This window comes from Trichosurus vulpecula, chromosome 1 (genome assembly GCF_011100635.1).
Source record: "Trichosurus vulpecula isolate mTriVul1 chromosome 1, mTriVul1.pri, whole genome shotgun sequence".
NCBI lineage: Eukaryota > Metazoa > Chordata > Mammalia > Diprotodontia > Phalangeridae > Trichosurus > Trichosurus vulpecula.
This window is the reverse complement of record NC_050573.1, coordinates 244,201,935-244,224,185: the sequence shown is the minus strand read 5'-3', so window position 1 is coordinate 244,224,185 and position 22,251 is coordinate 244,201,935. Positions and strand designations below refer to the sequence as shown.

General features: G+C 35.7%; 1 protein-coding gene across 1 annotated transcript in view; it reads right to left on the bottom strand.

The window, feature by feature from the left end:
* Positions 1–1,391: 1,391 nt before the first annotated feature.
* Positions 1,392–22,251, bottom strand: part of TTC39C (tetratricopeptide repeat domain 39C) — a 115,796-nt gene continuing 94,936 nt past the window's right edge. The window contains exons 8-14 of the mRNA XM_036739443.1: positions 20,832–20,939; positions 18,705–18,814; positions 15,951–16,074; positions 10,619–10,716; positions 5,282–5,386; positions 3,744–3,782; positions 1,392–2,926 (exon numbers count right to left, since the gene is read on the bottom strand). Coding sequence (XP_036595338.1) covers positions 2,837–2,926; positions 3,744–3,782; positions 5,282–5,386; positions 10,619–10,716; positions 15,951–16,074; positions 18,705–18,814; positions 20,832–20,939 — 674 coding nt within the window. The 3' untranslated portion in view covers positions 1,392–2,836. The remainder of the gene's footprint in view (positions 2,927–3,743; positions 3,783–5,281; positions 5,387–10,618; positions 10,717–15,950; positions 16,075–18,704; positions 18,815–20,831; positions 20,940–22,251) is intronic.

Below are 22,251 nucleotides of genomic sequence, written 5' to 3'. Positions count from 1 at the left end.
ATATTCTAATTTTCAGTGACATCTAAAAATTCTTTTTTTTAAAACTCAGTAGGAGACATAGCCATAGTAAGCTAAAAATAAAGATGCCTGATCTTTTATTAAAGATAAAATCTTGAGAATATTGGTTAGTTAGCGAGATGCATATTCTATTATTGCTATTAGATCACGCCTCCGAGTTTTCCAAATTATAAAAACATATGCAGATGACATTATATACATTTGATATTGTTCTCATCACAGGCATAATCTAATATAAAAGGATATTTGACAATTATAAATTGGAGATGCTCCAAAGAATCTCCCAAAGTAGGAAGAGGAAGGTGGCAGAAACAGAAAAAACAAAAAAACCCCAAATAATACACATATACAGTCTGTCCCACTTAAGTGATTATTTTCTGAATTAGTAGGGGCAAGGAGAAGCACATTTACACAGAAATGAATTACAGTGCAGATCACAATCATAGTAAACACATTGGGTAAAATTAAATCATAGCACATGGGCTAGAAAATCCTGTTTCTAAATTGTATCAATTCAAAACGTTTACTCAACTTCTTCGAGAAAATACAGGCTTCAGTTGTTTTAGTGATTAGTGTCTTCCACATCTCTCCCATAATGTTAACATAAAGGTACTATAGGAGTAACTGGGCTGACTGGGAAGAATGGCCCATTTTTAAACCTAGACCTGAAATATTAAAGTTACTCTAAGTGAGGAAGAGTGTAAACAATCTGTCAGAGTGAACTGTGCTTGATTTTAAAAGAAACAAAAAGCAAACAAAAAAGTTAAAAAAAATCCAGCTACATTTAAAACTACTTCTAAATCACAGGGCTTATGAATAACCTTTACATAATGAATAATAGGTTTATCGGTATTTTTGCCTGACTTGACAATTTAAGTACAGCTCAACACTGAAGGACGACTTGCACTCAAAATGATCCTTAAAACACATTAGAGAGATGTTTAATGTCTGTTAAAATGAATAGCTACACATACTATTGGTTAGAAGAGAACAAAAGTTGCATTAAGATACATTCTAAAGATTCATAATTTTTCCCTTTAGCCCAGAAAAACCAGGGAATTCGAGTGCAACCCACTGACTTTTTAAAAAGAGGTCACTCAGCCATCTTGATGGAAGTCCCCCAATATTTCTATTCAGGAAACATTTATTTGGCTTCTGAATTTAATCACTTAGCAAATGGGAGAACCCAATCTTTTTTCCCTGGTGCCTAGACCAATGCAGGATGGATTTCCTGAATCAAGTAAGGTCTGGAAAAACACTTTGGCAACTTGGTCCACCAAAAAGTATCCAGTAACAGAGGAGGAAACATTTGATGATTGCCTAGCCAGAGTAAGAAATAACAACTGTTTTCAAAGAAGTTACCATTACTTTCATTTCCTCAAAAATCAATCCCAAGAGTTTATTAAAGTTCACCAATATTCTGGTCAAATTCTCCCCCTTTGTGAACTTTGAAAAGTAAAATCAAAATGTTACTATTGCATAAGGGTTGACCTCAGTGCAAAGGCTACATGAGGAAATGGATTCTCTAAAGGGATGACTAGTGTTAAGTCGTGAGAAATCATAGTTAGGAAGTACTTCAGATTTGTTCAAATCCAACACAGTCATGGTAGAAGTGAGTAAAACTAAAAAAAGGGAGTAAAATTGATTGAGGAATTTAGATATGTCAATATCGCAAGTGTAATATACTATACAGGGTGGTTAAGTTAGGTAACATTAAAAAATTAGGAATTAGGGGACTTAAACCTGACTTTGAACTACCTTGTTACAATATTTAATCATCTAAGATTGGACCACAGGGAAAAAATAGTTGAACTCTAGTAACACCTAACCCAGAAAATCATTATTCAATTGAATATTGCAAGTTAACACACCCCCTCAACTCAAGTTAAGCAAAAAAATTGTAATAAGAAAACTAATTGGACTCCAAAACTAAGGATTTAAGTAATTTCACAATTTATCACAGAAAAGGTGAAAAATCCTATAATTTAAATATCTAATATCCAGTTTTTAGAATAAGCTATTAAATTAAGTTTGCTCAACAGCTATAGTCCTGGCTAAATAATTAATTTCTGTTTCCCTCATTTTTTTAGTTGTCTTGAGAAAAAAAAATTCTGGTCCTTGCTATTTTGAAAAATACTGAAATAATCTGGAGAGATAATTATTTTAGATTATATCATCTGAGCTAAAAGAAAAAATGCAGAGGTCTGTCATATATGATTTTTTTTCCCAATAAAAGAATATTGGGTTGGTAGGATAATTGTACTAGGAGACCCTGCTCCATCATTAACTCACTGTGCAACCTGGACCAAGTTAAAAATCTCTCTGGGCCTGTGTCTTGTCATCTGTAATACTGGGATAATGTTATATATATTTCATAGGAACATTATAAGGATAAAGTAAAAAGACTGGAAGGTGTTTTTATTGTTTCAAAGCGCAACACAAATGTTGGTGGTACTATGATTATTAATTTTACTTTTTATAATACAATTGTTAATGTCATCAAGTCAAATGTGTGCTTATAATAATTTTTCCTGAATGATTACAGGTCAACTATATTTGACAAACAAAAATTAAAATGAAAAAACCTAAATTGTTTGAACAAGGTCACTTAACCCTCTCACCAGCTGACTTTTTAAAAAGTAATTTGTTTAGAAGAGGAGATTTTTAATGTGTCAGCCCAACTCCAAAAATGTATCTCTGGCACAGGTGGTTTTCAGAAGAAAAGCCAAAGCTGATCTTCCCAATAGCTCTATCCTCTGCATGTGTTTTAAAGTGCAGAAAACTGTGTGGCATGGGATAAATCAAGACTTCTGGTCTGTCACTGAGGTACCACTTCCCTCAAAGAGGCTAAGGCTGCATGGATGCGGACATGTAATCTGTTTTCAAAGTCGTAGCCAGTGAATTCCTCCTGTAAGAACAAATATAATTACTGAATGTTAATTAAAATAGCATAAAGGGCTATAGTCTGTCACAATGAAATAAAATGCATAATTCTTCAACTAATTAAGATGTTAAGAACATTCTATTATCACCCAGAAGGCTCAAATTAAGCATGTACTTTATAAACTTCATATAGAAACGCTAAGAATGTTCATTTGTGAAGAAAATCCCCCATGTTGGCCCCAGAATTAGTCTTATGTTCCACATAAGAGAGTATTACCAAGTCCTAGTTACAAGAATAATGTAGCTATACAGTCAAATGATACTCTTGCACCTTAAAGAATAGACACATTTAAAGATTTAAGTATTAAGACTAAAACACTATGTAGAACCGTGTGTGGTAAACTAAAAATAAATAAAGAAATTTATAAAAAAAAAGACTAAAACACATTTACAAAAATACAAAGGTGTCTATTTTAAAAATATATTAATAGTGGGGCAGCTAGGTGGTGCAGTGGGTAGAACACTGGCCCTGGAGTCAGGAGGATGTGAGTTCAAATGTGACCTCAGGCACTTACTAACTACCTACGTGACCCTGGGTACGTCACTTAACCCCAAATTGTCTCCAAAACAAAAAGACACACAAACTTCCAAATAAATAAACATATTAGTAGTATCAGGCAGATCTTGTGCTCATTGTATTAGCCTCTATTATTCCCCCTCCCTTTTATATAACGACTTTCTGAAAATTTTCAACACTCAATTTTGAACTGAAAAATACATCTTTATCTTTCAGGAAGGGTAAGGTGAGAGTGGGGAATAACTAGCTGAATTAGTGTTTTTACCTTTGCTTGTAAAAGCAGAGTTCTGCCTCTCGCCACAGTCTACAAAAGTGAAAAAAGCTATTAATGATCTTTCAAGTTGAAAAAACAAAACAAATTTTAGGTAGAACAAAAAGATGTTTTAACTGAAAATGTACATGAAGTGTAGCAGTTAACATGCTCAGATTCAAATGGCACATGGTAAGATGCTTAAAAGTGTTTGTTGAACTGTTAAAAAATAATACATTGCACTAAAAACAAAGTACAATTGTCGAGTAAGCATAAAATTTTTTCAAGCCTGCTCTACATACTCTGATGACAATCATTTAATCTTAACTTGGGTGGTTTTATTATTTGTTTTTAACTTAGAACCTTTATATAAAGATGACTATAATCACTAAATTCATAGTGAAAAGAGATTGGATCACTTGCTTATGTGAATTAACTGAAACTTTTCTTTTATAATATGATAATATAAGAAGTCAGTTGATAAACAATTTTCATACTCCCCAAGATTATTACTTAAAAGGATGTAGTTGAATTAAAAAAAAACCCAAACTTGACTAGCAGTGGCTTAGAGCACTGGTAACTACTGAAGCATTCTAAGCATCATTAATAATACTCGACAGTTCTATTTTAAATTCAGGAACTGCTTTCTTTTAATGAGACAGATTAGAGGATATGAAAAGTCATTTTTATTAAATAGGCTAGGATGAGTCTTTTGAAAATAGCATTATGAGTCAAGATCATTGTGATAAAGACTATAAACAATATGAAAAGAAATAAGATTTCACTCTACCTTCTCAAATTTATAAAATTTTTACCTCAACTTTAAATTTAAAATATTTCCTTAAATGAAATACAGATGTCTCCAGTAAGAAAATTGTTAGGATTATAATTCAGTCTGGAAAAGAAAGAACCAGTGCCACAATTTTGCTACTTTAGTTTAATTTCTAGAATCTACCTATAAGCAATTGAATTTACTGAAGATAAAAATTCATTAAATCACTTAATATATAATTAACTTTCTAAAAGAAAGTACCAAGAATATACCCCAGTTATGTATCAACTCAAGATAAAGACAATTAGGGTAATACGAGTTGGGTTTGTAGGGTCTAACACCATGACCCTGTCCTCCATCCTATACTGAGTTAGAATTCACAGATGATACTTCCTCAAAATGGACTACCATTGTCCAAAGAGTATTATTTATCATTCTAATTCCAAAGGAGATGCATACCTAGCTCGAAATGAGGAAATAAGAAAGGGCTTATTTCTTATTTCTAAACAGTAGATTCTTGGGAGTTTGGGGAAAGGAAAACCACTAGGCAATATTGAGAACTAAAACTTAATGGAGCAATTAAGAGATCCTCTGGTAACTTTTAAAGTAAAATATAAGTACCTAAATACAAGAAAACATGGAATAGGTATCCCTTATAACTTAAAAAATTAATTTATTTATATAATATAATTAATTGTACTAATTTATATAAAGGCTGCTTTAGCTATGTCTCTTTGCACATTTTTAGTTATGTTAATTTATACAAAGTATATGATCTTACCTCTGGGTTATCCAACAGGAGACACCCGAGTTCATAACAAGCATATGGTTGAACATATAAATTATTCTGACGGCACAACTCATCTTTGACAGCTCTCTGAAAAAACTGTAAGTAAAATAAATGTTATTTAGTTAGTTACTTTTTACATTTATAGCTGAACAAGAATTTCCTTTGGATCTGGTTTTCCTTCTCCATTCTACGGCTTTCTGGATTTCTTCTTATTTCTTATACTCCAGCTTGACTCACTTTAAGGCCTCTACTTCCTTCTTTCTTAATGCTTGTTTCAAAGCCTTGACATTTTCATTACCTTTTCTACCAAGTTCCTTCATGTAAAATACATGTACTATAGTGCCTTCTCCTTGGCTACGTACAGGTTCTGCTGTATTTGGAGATGGGAGTACGTGAGGGATCAGAGGGACTATGACCTATCCAAGGTGATACAGGTGCAGAAGAGAGAGCCGGGACCAGAAACCCAGTTCTCTGACTCCAAACTGAGTGTTATTTCCACTAAATCAGCCTACCTCCTATCTTTTTAGGTTACACACTTACTTCCTATTTAGGACACAGCAACTAAGTAATCCTCTGTCTTGGTACATCAAATACTTTGTCAGAATTAAAATACTTCAAAATTTCAATGTATACATGATATGACCAACACTGGAGTTTCGTGTACTTAACAGCCAGCTGTAGGACATTAGGCAACTCGTCTAGCCTCCATTTGCCTCAGTTTCCTTGACTATAAAAGTGGGAATAATAACATTATCTACTTGAGAGGGCTGTTGTGAGGAACAAATGAAATTACATTTGTAAAGCACTCGGCACAGAACCTGGCATACAATAGGTACTATATAAATGCTTGTTCCTTTCCTACTCCCACTTTCACTCCTAGTACAGATCACAAACCACCTGTGCCTTCTCATATTGTACTATGTTCATCTATTCCTCCCATAAATCTACAATACAGACTTTATTCACATAGCTACAAGTTCCTGATCACCTCTCTTTATGATGATAATGACAACGCATGACTTGTGAATCATTTAATATCTTCCCATCTTTCAGATGTCAAACCTTCAACGTTTCCAAATTAGACCCCCTTAAGAATGTCTTTCTTCTACGTGTCATTTGAATCGGCTTCTCTTTCCTTTGTGCGATTTGCTCTCATAACAGAGTGGGACCTGAGGTGAGTCCAAACGTGGTGAATCCACTGTTATCACTGATAAAATTATTCTCTTACAAAACTGCTTAACGAATTCACTCCATTATTTATTTGTGTGTTGTCGTCCTTCCAACTTTGTGTAAAAAGGCTCTTGGAATGGGCTGACATGGCTGGGTCTCACCAAGATTTCTGCAGACTCATTTTTTTTCGCCCACTGCCTTCTGATTTTTTTGTGAGGTGATACTGTTCATAATCTTCCACCAACATTTTGCAATCAAGACTATATTCTGCATCTAGGGTGGAGACCGAATGTTTGTTGTCTAAGGAAATTTCTAGGATACGTTTTTATAATTGTTAACAACTGCTTTGTTGTAGTAAGCTTTTCTACAATATGGTGATAGTCTATTATCTATATCCCCACCAACCTCCCCCCCCCCCCCAGTTTTTAATGTTGATTACTGTTTGTACAAAGAGATGGAGCTGTTATAATTGCGTGTAATGTCTCATCATTTTTATCTTTCTAATTTGGTGTTGATTTCAACCTTTGTTAATCATTGGGTCTAACAGCACACAAACAAGTGATTCAGAAAGGACTTCTATATCAGTAACTATTGCTTTCCTGTCTGTTATGATAAAATCAATTTCATTTTTTGTGATGTTCATCCAGAAACTTCCATATATTTTCTTAAAGAAAAAATTCAGAATAAAAATGAAATTTCTGATAAAAAGCCTCTGGCCTCCTTCATTACACTTCCTCCAGTAGTATGCCAACTTGTTGGTCACTGTACAAGAATTCACACGTAACAGTACTAAGAATTGATTTAGTTCTTTGTTGTTACTGTTGTTATTTCAGTCGCATCTGACTTTTTGTGACCCTAATAGGGGTTTTCTTGCAAAGATATTAGAGTGGGTTGCCATTTTCTCCTCTAGCTCATTTTATAGGTGAGGAAACTGAGGCAGACAGGGTTAAGTGACTTGCCCAGGGTCCCACAGCTACTACATGTCTGGGGCCAGATTTGAACTTAGGAAGATGAATCTTGCTCCCTCTAAGCCTAGCATTTAATCCACTGCACGACCCAACCATGTAAGTTAGTTTTTACAATCTAAACATTGCAAGTTTGTTTTCTCTGTTAACAACACTGTAGAAGCAAAAGGGTACCCACCATAAAGTACTGAGAGCCTACTGTCATGGACAACACAGTTTTAACAGCCACAAACTTTAATACTTTGCTATTTGGTCTACAATACAACCATTTGAATGTATTAATTTCAGCTCAAACTCACATTAAGATTAATTTTAAAGAGTGTATTCTATAGGTTTAATAGATAAGGATTTAAAATCAAAGCTGATGGCACTGAACATTAACTCTTACCTGGGAATGATCTCATTTAATGTTAGGAATCTATGTCTTAGAAAAACTAAAATTAAGTTTGAAAAATACTTTTGTAGCTCTATTGAAAAACCATGTGTTGTGCTTATCTATAGAAGCTATTCAGAACCCTTTATCAACAACCATCCTATCTCAAACAGTGACTCTACAATCTCTGCAGAGACAGAAGCAGAATAGGAAGTAAAAGGATGTTTTGACTCCTGCTCATTTAAGTAAGGTTGTTACTCATGCATCAAATTTTTCTACTCCCTTGCGAATTTCATTTTCAATCTCTTTCAATTTCAACTAGCATCTTTGGTAACACACCATGTCAAAACATGTCTATGTATACTATACAGCAGCATCTCTAAAATGACCATAATTCTATTCATATGATTCTGGACAATTAACACTATAACCATCTTTTCTCCCCTCTGTAAAATGGATATCCTATCTAACTTACCAACTTCATAGCATTGTTTTCAGGAACAAGATTAAAAAGATGAAAGCACTTTAGCAACTATAAAACATTATACAAATTTAAAGTATTAATTTTAAAATTATGTTTCATTTTTTTAGTCACCAAAAATTCACCTTTTCTCCTTATCTCTCCCCAAATGAGAATGAGATAAAAACAAAACATTGATTACAAACATGTATTGTCAAGCAAAACAAATTTCCACACTGGCCATGTCCAAAAACAAACGCCTCATTCTCAAACCTGCCTCTCAGTCCTTCACCTCTCTATCAGGAGGTGAGTGGCATGTTTCATCATGAGTCCTCTGGAATTATGATTGGTCTTTACATTGATAAGAACTGCTAATTTTTTCAAAATGGTTTATCTTTACCATATTGTTGTCTTTGCAAAAATTGTTCTCCTGCTTCTGTTCACTTCACTCTGTGTAAGATCAGGTAAGTCTAGCAAGATTTCTCTGAAACCATCCCCCTATCATTTCTTGTAACACAATAGCATTCTACCTCACATAGTTCATAACTTGTTCAGTCATTCCCTGGTTTACAGGCACCCTCATTTTTTGCTACCTCAAAAAGTGCTATGAATATTTTTGTACTAATTTGGAGCTTGTTGTGCTTAGGATTAATCCCTCCTTCTAATTCCTCCTCACCTCTTCTCCCCCTTTCCTCCCATTTCCCTTTTAAGTGAAATGTATTTCTGTAGTCCCCTTCCTGTGTATATTCTTTCACACTTTAACCAGTTCAGACTTAGAGTGAAGTTGAAGCATCAGCTCCCTCTTATCTGTACAGATGATTACTTGCATAACCTATTCTTGGCTATAAGTCTATATCCTTTGCCTTCTGAACTATTATATTCTAACTTCCCTGCCCCTTGAAAAGTGGTAGCTGCTAAATCATGTATGATTCTGACTGCACCTCTGCAGTACTTGAGTTTTTTCTTTCTAGCTACTTGCAGTATTTTTTTTCTTTGACTGGAAGCTCTGGATTCTAGTTATAACATTCTGGGGAGTTTTCTTTTGGGGGTTTCTTTCAGGAGATGACAGGTGGATTCTTTCTATTTCCATTTTGCCCTCTGGCTCTAGGAGATCTGGTAAAATTTCTTTTAAGATTTCTTGAAATGGGATGTCTAGGCTCTTCTTTTAGCAGTGGCATTCAGGCAGTCTGATGATTCTTAGATTTTTTTTTCTTCAATCTGTTTTCCAGTTCATTTCTTTTTGCTATGAGATGGTTCACATTTTCTTCTATTATTCTAGTCTCTTACTTTCTTTTAATATTTCTTATTGTCTCATAGAATCACTGGCTTCTACTTTGGTGCATTCTAATTTTCAGAGAGTTTGTTGTTTGGGCGTTTTGTACCTTTTACGCCAAGCTATTAATTCCCTTTCTAATTCTTTCTTCTATAGCTGTCATTTTAAAATTATTTCATTTGGTGTTCTCATTTCATTGACAAAAAACACAGTCCGACCTTTTCTTTAACTCTTGCTTCATTTCTTTTAGGTCTAGGAATTCTAGCTGAATCTGGGACCAAGCTGTGTTTTCCTTTGAGGTTTTGTTTGTAGATGTTTTTAAGACATTCTCCTCTGAGTTTGTGCCTTGAGTTTCCGTCACCATTTTTTAATAGTGGGATTTTTTTTGTTTGCTAATTCTTCCAGCCTACCTCCTGACTTTGAACTTAATGTTAAGACTAGGATTTGTGCACTTCAGGAGGGAAGATCTGGGTTTGTCCTGTTGCTACTTTCTTGTAGTACTGAGTATTGTGCTGTTGTAGGATCCTGGCGACCTATAAGCTTTCTGTGCTTGCTAAGTGGCCTGATTCTGGATAAAATCTGATTTTGGCCCCTTGGTCTGATGTCTGCAAGCTCCTGACCTGAGTTTGGTTCTGAGCAATAGCAGATACTACTGGACTCAGCTTCTCTCAGCCTGCTGAGAAGGTCTTCTGGTTCGGGGTAACAGAAGCACAACATCTCCTGTTTACTCTAGACAACAGGCACGAGCCCCCTCTCCCTAGGATCTGTAATCCAGAACTAGGTAGTGGGCAACAAAATTGCCAGTTCACCCCTGTGTGTATCTTAGAACCTCCAGGATAGGTGTTCCTCATAAGGTATTATTTTAAATAAAATTTCAATTACAGAATATGAAGGACATTTTCTTACTGTCAGTTATAAATAAATCAGGAAGACTAGAGGCTCTACACACACACACACACACACAGAGTCTGTGAAGAGGTGGTATAGGTTTTTAAAAACGCTTCATTTTCTGCTACTCCCAAACACACACTCAAATGACTTTCAAGACTTATTTTCTTTGGCTATAGGAGAAACATTAGCAAATTACCTGAATAGCATCTTCTGAATTTCCCAAACATTTATGTATGGCACCAAGAAGCAAATTTTTCAATCCAACAGCAGACGAATCATCAACCTCGTGGCAAGCTTGGAGAGATGAGAAGGAGATTACAGGAGGAAGGATAACTAAAAACTTAACTATCATCAACACTTTTAAGCAAATACTTCACCTTTTTAGCTTACCTGTCAAGCTTATGTTTCTGAGCCTCAAACTTTGTCCCTTGATATATAGGTATTTTAAGAGCTAAACAAAAATGCTATTGCTGGACTTAGCTGGATGAGCATCTATTCATTCATTCAGTAATTATTTAAGTGCTTACTATATGCAAGAGGCATCTACGGTGATAGAAAGAAAAGATACGGTTCCTACCTTCAAAGAATTATAATCCAGCAAATACAAAATGTAGTAAATTCCGTAAGGAAGGCATGACGTTTTACAGGAGTTCAGAGGATAGAGGTGATGTTTCTGGCTTGGACAGAGAGGAGGGGCAAGGAAAGTTTCATGGCAGATGGGACATTGGAGCTGAACCTTGAAGGGTCATAGGATTACAGACTTAAGGGATCTTAGAGGCCACCGAATCCCACCTCAAAGACTTGAAGGGGATATCTATATTTAGGGATAGGAGGAGGAGGAAGTGTTAAAGAAGGATAAAGACGAAGAGTGGGGGGAAGATAGGAAGAGAATTCACATAATAATATCATCATGGAAGCCAAGGAACAAAATACTAGCACCTCTATTTGGCTTTTAAAGTCCTTCCCAAGTCTGCTCCGTCCTACCTTTCTAGGCTTATTGTACATCGTGATTATTATCTTTTGCATACTTCACACTCCAGACAAACTGGCCTACTATTTCCAGGCTCTTGCTCAGTTTGTCTTCCAAGCCTGGAATGTACTTTTCATTTCCAATTTGGAGAAATCCAAGTTTTCCCTAAAAGCTCCACTCTCGCAACTTCCAACAGGAAGCCCAGTCCTTCCAGGGCTAATACTCTGTCCCTGGAAAATTACTTTGTATTTACTTACCATCTGATTGCTCTGTACATGTTGTTGACCATTACCTCCGCCCCCCAAACAAAATGCAAGTTTCTTCAGGTCAGGGATTCCTTAATTTTTAACTCTGTATCTCTAGCTCCTAGCACAGTACTTGGCACATAGTGGGTATTTAATAAATTCCTGGATAAGTGAATAAGTGAAGACTTTATCAAAGAGACAGGTAATTTGAAGGTCACTTGTGACCTTTGAGAAGAAGTTTTAGTTCAGTGGTGATGGCAGAAGTCTGAGAAACAAAGGAGTACATGGGTGATGAGGAAGGGAAGGTAGCCAAGTGCAGACTACTCTGAAAAACCTGGTAGTGAAAGGAAGAAGATGGCCAAGTAACTCTAGATGACAGGGAAGGATTTTTTTAATAGCAGAAACATGAGAATATTTACATGGAGAGGGAAATCAGAAAGAATCAGTTGAGAAGGAGAGACTGAAGGGGCAAAGAAAAAAGGGATAATTGATGGAGTAATTCTAGGTACTATAACGAGATTTTACCCTAAGAATAAATATCATCTAAAACAGACAAGCCCATTAAAAAGTCATGGTATTTATCTCTTAGGATCTCAGCATCTAATACAGATAAAATACCAAAATGCCATTAAAAAGCAAAAATGTGCTGTATATGACACTGACAAGGTAAATTTTCAAAGAAAATAGAAGAGTAGGCATTTCCAATACACATGGTAGTTAAACATGATGCTTTGGAGTGATTATAAGGGAGGGTACCAGGAACTGGGCAGATAATCCAGCTATCGTTTTCAATTTAAAAAGAATTACCTTCTGGAAGAGGTACATTTCAGACTATGATGAAGGAAACTGGGCTGTTGACATCCTCAGGTGCCAGCCATCTCATCCATAAAGACTTCCCTAGACCTTTTCCCTAACCTCCAAATGATTTCTCTTTGAATACTAAGAAATCATGCTATGGTTCTTTCCTTTACCCTTTACCCGCAACACAACAACCCTATGTTGTATTATATTTTGTGTAACCAATGTCTCCTGTTAAACTGTAGGCTACAAAAAGGCAGAGTCTGTGCCATTTTCCATCTTTGTGCCCTCAAGGTTTGGTAGTAGGGACTTGAAGGTGTTTACTGAAATGAAATTAAAGGGAATGGGGGAGGTTTCTTCGTGGTCTTGGGTAGAGACTGAAAATTTGTCACAGAAACAAAGGAAAGAGGAGTATGGCAGAAGGAACAGGATAGGAAAGAGGAGGATATGATAGATGTTGGGAGATTAGCCCCTTAATTCTGATGAAATTTCCATGTGACAAGTGATGGAGGATCACTGGAAGCTTCTGAAGACCATGTGAGTGATAAAGGATAGGCTACAAAAAAGACTTGGGATACAAGGCCATCTTTACCTTTTGAGCTCGAGGCAAGGCAAAATATCTAATTAGAAATGCTCTATAGACAGAATTAAAGGAGAGAGGAGAGAAGTGCTGGTTGTCACAGTTTAACACTGTAGAGAAGACAAGAGTCCCAGAATCATTATATTTGATAAGACTCAAGAAACACAGTCCATTTGAAAACAGGCAATCACCATTTTAAAAAAGTTTATTTTTTTTAAAAAAAGAATTACTGACTTAGTAAACTAAGTAATTCGATTATGGCATCTATCTGAAGAAATTTCACAAAGTTCCATGTCCTTTAACATAGTTGGACTATTATGTTAATCTAGTGAACTTTAGTAAATTAAATTCCCAAACCTCTCTAGAGAGCTCAGAAATTTGTTTTGCAATCCTCATTTTCAGCAAATTCATTCTTTCATTAGGCCTATTTCCTTTTGTTCTAATTTGACTAAAGATATAAAATACACATCATCAGTGATCTCAGAAAATCATCATAGGAATAAAATCAATTACCCGCTAGCGTTCTTTTCTCCAGAGTAAGCGATGCTAACACTTTCCTACTTTCTTATCATAATCTGTCGATTATTCAGTCTTCTTTGGCGCTTACCCAGTTTCCCCCAGAGCTCCTTAAAATATTGAACTCAAAACTAGAAGCTATGTTGTATATGGCTGGCCCAGTTCTGAGTATCAGTTCTAGATACTACATTGCTACATTATCAGAAAGTCTCTGGACTATGTTGGCTTTTTAACCTAGAATTATTTCACTGAATCACATCTACTCATGTTCAGTTTAAGATTTCGCTAACAATACTAGATCTGACACAGTGAAGAGAGTACAGGCTTCAAAGAAGATGCTTGCCAGTCCACATACATGAACTTAAATTAAGTCTTCGTTTTACCCAAGCGGCTGGTGGCACAGTGGAGAGAATGCTGGGCCTGGAGTCAGGAAAACCTGAATTCAAAGTCCAGTCTCAGATACTTCCTGTGTGATCCTGGGCAACTAACTTAACTTCTCTCTGCTTCAGTTTCTCCAAATGTAAAAAGGGGATAAAATCCTACCTGGCAGGGCTGTTGTGAGGATCAAATGAGATATTATTTGTAAAGCACTTGACACACAGTAGGTGCTTAATAAATGCCTGTTTTCTTCCTTTCGAATGGGGATAATACAGTATTAACCTTACAGAGCTGTATATAAAGGTGCTTTATAAACCTTAAAGCGTTCTTTAAATATCAGTTATTATTTCAACCATGAGTTAAGTGTGTCCATCTTGTACATTTATTGTTCATTTTCCCTTTAGAGGATTTATGTGGCAATTTCCCCTAATGAAACTAAATTTAAATACAAGCACCAAAATATTCCCATAATCTCTGGTATTTGGTAGCTCCCACTGGGTGGATTTTTGACGCACTCTGTGTTTTCTTCATTTTTTAAGGTGAGACTATAATAAAGCAATGTGACACATTGCGGGGGAAGGGGCAGAAGGTAAGGCAGTTGGGGTTAAGTGACTTGCCCAAAGGAATGTGACACATTCTTAAACAAATATACCAGAACTTGTAGCGGGGTAGCAATAAACTTATTTCAACGATACTGCCAATACTCAAAACAACTTTTGGAACCCCATTTTCGGACATGTCTTCAGAGCCAGTTCATGAGCCACATAAGGGAAGGGAACAAGCACTTATATAGCAAGGTCTATGTGCCAAGGACTGTGCTAAGAATTTTTTACAAATGTTATTTCGTTTAATGCGAAGTAGGTGCCATTATTCTTCTCCTTTTACTGTTAAGGAAACTGAAGGAAAGAGAGGTTAAGTAGGATTATACAGCCAGGAACTAAGTAAGGCTGGGTTTGAACTCTCAGGCCCAGCCCCCCATCATAAGAAAATCGATCTCATGACTTTAATCACCAACTGTTTTTTTTTTTAAACGAAAAACAATTTTCATCCAGGTTGAGTACCCACTTTATTCATCAAATTTAGTTCAAGGTGACTTTGAGCTGTTTCAGAAAATCAAATGCAAAGACTTGTCATCACTGAAGCTACTCCGAAGAGTAAGCTGCAGGCTCCAAAGGCAATTCCAAAAGAGGTGTTCCCAAAATGTATGGTGGCAGCATAACTAGACTAAGTGTAGAACCTTCCAAGGTTCTTTGAAGATCACCTGGCATCTGGATGTCTAAGTTCTGGTACATTTCTTTTTCTAAAAATCCATCTCATTTTGCAGTAAAACTTGTGGAGCTCTAATTTAAGTGAGTTACACCACAAGAAAGATAATTCATTTTTTATTTACAAATAAAAACAAAATACCAAAAAACCAAGACTACATTTTAAAGTCTGATCTGTTCCTCTTTAATTCATGTGAAGTATTTTACATATTAAGATACTCAATAACTGATTGCAATAACATATTTGTGCCTTGTTTCTTTAATAAATGGACAGAAAAATATGGTTGTACAGGGTGTTCCTAAAGTCTGGACACATAGGCAAAAATGCATTTTTCAAGAAATGAAATGATCAAAGTTTTCAACATTTTATTTAATTGGAATATTAACGAATAACATCTTCAATATGATTTCCATCATTTGTGATGTACAGGTTGATGTGCTTTGCAAGATTCATGTGAATGTGATGTAATAACTCAATAACTCCAAATCACTGTCAATTTTAGCACATTCACTCTTGGAATATGAATCCCCATTTAACTGATTATAAGTACAGTATATGTAGTAAATAAAATTATTTTGTCACCATGTATTTCTGATAATACAAGTACATCTTATCTTTATATCCTAATTTATTCTGCTGCTTTTTATTAAATGTTCTTAGCCATGATATCTTTTATCTAAGAAAAATATCTTTGCCCCGTATGAATCAGATACTGTTAATAACAGGAAAAAAACATCACTAGAAAAACAAAGCAAGAAATAAATAAACCTTTTACCTTGGCTCATTCTCTGTAGGTTGGGAAAGGAACAGTTTGGAAGGGCTTTCCACAAATACAGCACTTCAATGGATGCTAGTACACAGAGCTCTTTGGTCGGTGTTTGCTTACGAAATCTCTCTGCCTGTAAATTGTTAAAATAATAAATCATGATGCCTGGTATTTATACAGCACTTCAAGTTTTGCAAGTGCTTTCCAAATGTGATCTGGTTTTATCAGCACAACAACCTTAGGAGATAGGTCCTGTTATTAACAGATGGTGACACTGAGGCCAACTGAGGCTATGTGATCAGATCTTAAACTAGAGGTTTAAAGCAAGGGGATCCCTAGGGTGAAAGATTCTCTTTTCCCATGCCTGGTAGCTCTGTCATTCAGTCTCTGAAACATATCACTATCCACTAAGTCACCTACTTCCAGTTGGGGAGCCTTCCATACATTCACCAATAGCTTGTTTTTTCCATAGTGTTCAATTGTGCTCCATTAAACACTGGGGGCATTTCTGCTGACCTGAGGGGGCGTTCCCCCGTATCTTAGATATATCAGTATGTGCAAGCAGCTTTATCCTCAATAACAAAAGAAATATGTCCACTACTAGGAACAGTATGACCCATCTTTCCTGAGGAATGGGACAATGGAAAAATGCTGAACCTCATTACAACATGTGGACAAAAAAAGATAAGTAATTAAAGCTTCAGCATCCAGGAACCAAATTCCTGTTTCCCCTTCTTTTTTCTAGAAGAGGAAATAGATAACCAGTGGGAATAGTGAACTTGTATAAATTCATCTGGGCCTTAGAAGTGAATAACAGATCACAACAGAGGGCTGCTGAAATGGGCTGTTTTGGGGAAATGTTTATAATACTTTAAAATAGGTTTCCCACTTACAGTGAGATTTGGTTTTAATGTAGTCAATTCTCAGCTTTCACAAGGGTAGCATACCTTGAAAATGGTACACAAATGTTGATACATTGAACCTACAGGAAACAGGGGGCTGGGTTCATGCAACCACCAGAAATTGTAATTTTGCTAGAGATTGCTGAAAATACACTTTTCTGCATATAATTCTTTAAATCGAAACATTAATTCTGATAATATGCACTTTTCCTAACATAGTAACATGATATAACCCATAAAATGCAGTACACAAAATAAAACTGGTAACATGCAAAACATTTTTTTTCTCACTAGCATTTCCCTAGAATTCTGTGACCATTTGTGCTAACATCTTCAAAAAAAAAAAAAAAGGCCAAACGACCCAAACCTTAATTTGAGACAATATTCACTTCTCATTCATAACACATGAAATCTAGAGTGCCATAAATACTTTGCTCCTTTTTGCAAATACAATGAATCATCCATTCATTAACACCAAACTCATGGTTGACAGCAGCTGTGGACATTCTGGCATGAAGTTTATCTAACACCTTTATTTTCTCACTAAGCTTCATCACTGACTTTGCACACTTGTGCTTGGAGCCCAAAGGACTTCCACTATGCTTCAGGGGCATAACTGCAACACAAAAACTTGAGTTTTAAAGGTAAACAGTGAAAATACACAATGAATGCAGAGGCAGCTCTTTACAACAATGGAGTGAGCAAGGACCAGGGAAGGACCTTGTAGGATACCAGCTGTTCCACAAACTTGTGTGCTTGAGCCTCTCACTTTTTTTCCTCTGTTGCATGCAGCCAGGAATGTGTACAGTAGCCAGCACATGAAAGTGAAAATGAGGTTACTAATAATAAAATGATGAGAATGCTTGAAGCCATGAAAATTAAATGTGCTACATTGAGAGGACTGACTGTGGTAAAGACATTATGAATCAATGTTCATTAAGGTAACTTTATATAGGATATGCCTATACCTAATTCCCGCTCAGCATGAATAACAGTCATGCTAATAATTTTATATCTAATGAATTTGCATCTTTACAATATTTTAAAGAATTGTGCTTTGACATCCTGAATACATGCAAATCTGCCTCACTTATACCTGACATGCTATCAAGACATGGAAATTTTAGGAATGTAAATGAAAAAGGAAGTAATGTTAACTCATAAAAATATTCAGAACCCCTGCTAGATAATGAGGTTTTTTTTAATGGGATCTGTGAAGTTGGATTTTTTGGTCTATGATTTTATTGAATTTTATTCAATTTCATTACTTTCAGCTATATCCTCATATAAACTCTAATACATGCTAAACTATTTCATTAAATTACCTTTCTTTCAAACCTAATAAATCTAAAACAAGAATAAAGTACAAAATATATTTAAGTATCACATAACCCAAGATAATTAAACTAAATTAATATCTAATTTGGGAGGTAGCTCCTTAGAACTTAGCCTTCTTTGGTGAGCAATTCTGGCATACTCTTGTTTCTCTTGAGTCAAGATCTGAATGTTTTTTGGGCTCTCCAATTTAGAAAACCATGTACCTGTTACTTCTTTCCCAGCATTTGCCAACCCTTCCTCCAATCTTTAGATGGATTATCCACAGACAACGTGGTGGTCCCCTGTTCCCTGGGGATTTAGTGCAGATATCTGATAAGTTTAGCCTGCTAAAACTCAAAATTCTCCAGTTCAAGGCATCCACTATCCTCAGCCTCTCCTGTAGCTGGGATTACAGGCATGGGTCTCCATGCCCAGCTAAAGTTACTCGTTTTTAATATAATTATCTGATACCTCCTCAAAAGTAGTATTGGTTATAAATGATGGTAACCATTAAATGCCAAATACAATATCAGTTTCAGGGTACCTTTTTGACTGAGAATTGCTCAATTTGGTTGTTTTTCCTTTTGAAAAGCCTTTGTACCTCTCTGAATACGACCTGTGCCCCATCCACATCACCAGTGGCTCCCTGGCAAACTGTAAGAAATCATGACAACATTTTTTAGGATATCAGAACAGGTAACCAAGGGAAGCCAACATTTATCACATCCTGCATACTTTACAGAAGAGCAAACAAACAAAAGTAAGTATTTTTAGAGAGAAGACAAATATTTAAGGGCTGCAACATTTTGAGAAAAATTTGTCAAATTAGCATTTGCTGATTAGGTGCTTATATTCCCAGAGCTGTGGAGGATACTAGATGTGGGAGACATGTGCTCTGTTTTCTAAGCTCTTCTACCTTGCTGGGAAGGATATCTACCTACACCTGTAAGCAGCTAGCTAACTTTAGAAGAGGATATGTAATTAAATGCTAGATTATAGCAGAATAGGCTAAAAGATATACAAGTTCAGAGAGAGAAAGAGAGAGTGAGAGCAGTAAAGGCTGGAATATTGGGAAAAGTTTCATATGAAGGAAGTTGAAATTTTGAGCTGAAACTAGAAGTTCATTCTTTCATTCATTCATTTACTCATGGACCAGCTGAAGTGCTGCTAAGTTATCTTCCCTTATAACCTTGGCTGCAGGGACTCCTTCCTAACTGCATCCTGTTCCGGCTTTTTCATTTTGTGTATCTGCCTTAGCTGCTCCACAAGATGACAAAGTTTTGAGGGCAGAAACCACCTTTTAAATCTTTCATAGGATTAAGACATGGACCTGTGATTTCACTGGCATAGCGAATGCTCTGAAGAGGCATCTCCTACTGCCAGTTCAGGCTGGCATCTTCTCTAGAGAGCTGCCTAGAGCACAGAGAAGTTAGTCTGACTTGCCCACGGTCACACAGCCAGTATGTCAAAGGCAAGGCAAGATTTGACGCCAGATCTTCCTGGCTCTGAGGCTGGTCCTCTACACCTTCCTCTTCATAGAACCTAACATAGAGCCTTGTCATAAACCTGTGGGCCTGGGCCTCTGTATTGGTGTTATCACAGACTCAGGAAGGCAGGGTAATAGACCTGGAGAGGAGGCACAAAATAAATACTTGCTAAAGCAATACCCTATTGTCAAACAAACTCCTCACACTACATTTGAACTTATTGTCATGGTCTACGCTCAGTAAAGATGGTAAAAGTTTTCATAAGCTTCAAAGTTTTCACTGTCGGTCTATGGGTAATTTAAAAATTATCAAATTACCCTACAACCTACCCTTCTCTTGGATAAACATACCTAATTCATTTAACTTCTACTAATAAGACTCACCTTCCAACCCCTTCAATATGCTGACATATTCAAGACACTAAATTAATTACTTGCTGATTAATTTCCTCCTCTGAGCCCCTGCAAATTCTGAATATTGCCTTAAGCATGTATCACATTGTAACCAATCAATTGCAAATTAATAGTTTGTAAACATGAGCCAATAGTACATAAAAATAACTGTCCGTTTGGGATAACAATAAGCAAACATAAACACATAAATGCATTTGAACCTCAGAAAGCAATAAAGCCCTTTTCAACAACAAGGCTGATGGGAGATTATCTATATATTAAGATATTCATAGTACACTAAACTACATCTCATAATTAGCTGCATTTCACTTTTTAGGGGTGGAAAGGAGAAGTGGTATTTTGTGAAAGTCAAATATACCATAGAAGGAAATATTTGAAAGCAATGTTAAAACTAATCTTAAACTCTTATGTGGGATAATAATGAACCTCCATAATTTTGATCTCAAATGATAAGCTTACAGAACAGCCTATTGTTCTCCAGTGTACAGCATGTACAGCAGTTTAATTCTTCAATCACATTCTTTTGATTAAACCACATTCATGACATCTGCCTAGAATGAGCGCATGAAAGCGTGCAGAAAACTAGATAATCTCTTAGGCTCTCTTCTAATTTGAAATTACAGAAATATAAAATTATATATCAGATGGTAGATCTGTCACCAGCTGTGACTTTCCCTCCACTAAGGGGCAGCAGTTCCCTACTCATGCTCATTTGCAAAGCCACAGGATTCTGAACAACTCACTCGTGCCAGAGAAAAGACCTCCACTCACCTGCAGTTAAATATGCATAATAGCATTGAGACCACCTTGACTCATTTTTGAGTCTTTCAAAGGAAGTGAAAGCATCTTTAAAGTTCAGTTCTATCATACTGCACCAACCTACAAAAGAAATATTTTTAAAATGATCACTGACAAGTAAAGAGTTTTATAGAACCACCTTTTTTTTAAAAATTAACTACAGAATTCTGAACAGCTGATTTGTTGTTTCTATCTTCAGCCATCAGAAGTGTGCTATCTGAAAACTTATAGCACAACCTTCCTCATCCCCAGAAAAATATTTAATGTGGAAGCTATAAATAAGGCAAAGCACTTCTTGATTTCAGGATCAGATTGAATATAGGAAGGAATGATTTAAAAATTCCTAGAAAAACACAGTAGGTTGCCTCTCAGACTTGTATTAGTCAAACTAAAAGTACAATTATATAAGTATACGCTCATAGAAATGTAGGATGTGAAAAATTCACTGAATACAAATTGTTCCCTATTAATATAAATAGAAGCCTATAAAAACAAATGTGCATATCAACATATATGTTCTTGTGCTTATATTAACAGCATTTTATGCAATGAACTAAAGCAGGCTTTCAAATACTGCCACCACCATGAAGAGTATAATACAAGGTGTCAGTTCCAAAGATGTTTAAAGCATTTTTCTGATTCATGGCAGGAATTCTCAATTATCATATGAAATAGAATAACCAAGCAGAATCTTTTTAATAGATGAGAAAATAGATGCGAAAGGCTAAAGTCACTCGGTTAACAATTTTTTAATAAGAGAGTCATGAAGCCACTAAAGGAATCTCATTTCCCAATTCAATTCCTGCCCATTAGAGTGTCCTGAAAAGGTTTAATATCGGTTATGCTAATAATAAGACACGCAAAAGGAATTTTATTCCTAATGGTTAGCTACAGGAATGGGTAAAGGTATCTTCAAATAAAAAGACTTGTGCATTCAGCTCCTGCAGAATTCAACGTCAGGTTCTGACATTGGCTTATGATAGGAAGCCTATGTATTTCGTAAGCAAGTCTTGAGTCAACTAATTATTCCCAAATTCTGAGAGCACAGTGAGGTTTTAATTTATGTTACTATAAAGTCATGATGTAGAATCAAAAAAATCTTGAGTAGGGGTAAAAAAGATATAGTGTCATTTCATTCAATTTCATTGGGACACATTTCAGTGTTGTTTTACGGCTATTAAATTTCAGTAAAATGCAGATTACATCACATTAAATTTCAGAAATCTGCAGATGATAACATATTTTATGGCTGTACTTAATCATTTTCTGTTATTACAAGGATATTTCAAAATTTAATATCAATTACTGAATCATTTTGAGAAGAAATTATTTGTATCTAGACTTTGGAATGAGGCAGCAGCTACATAATGAATGATGTATTAAAGCACACCAA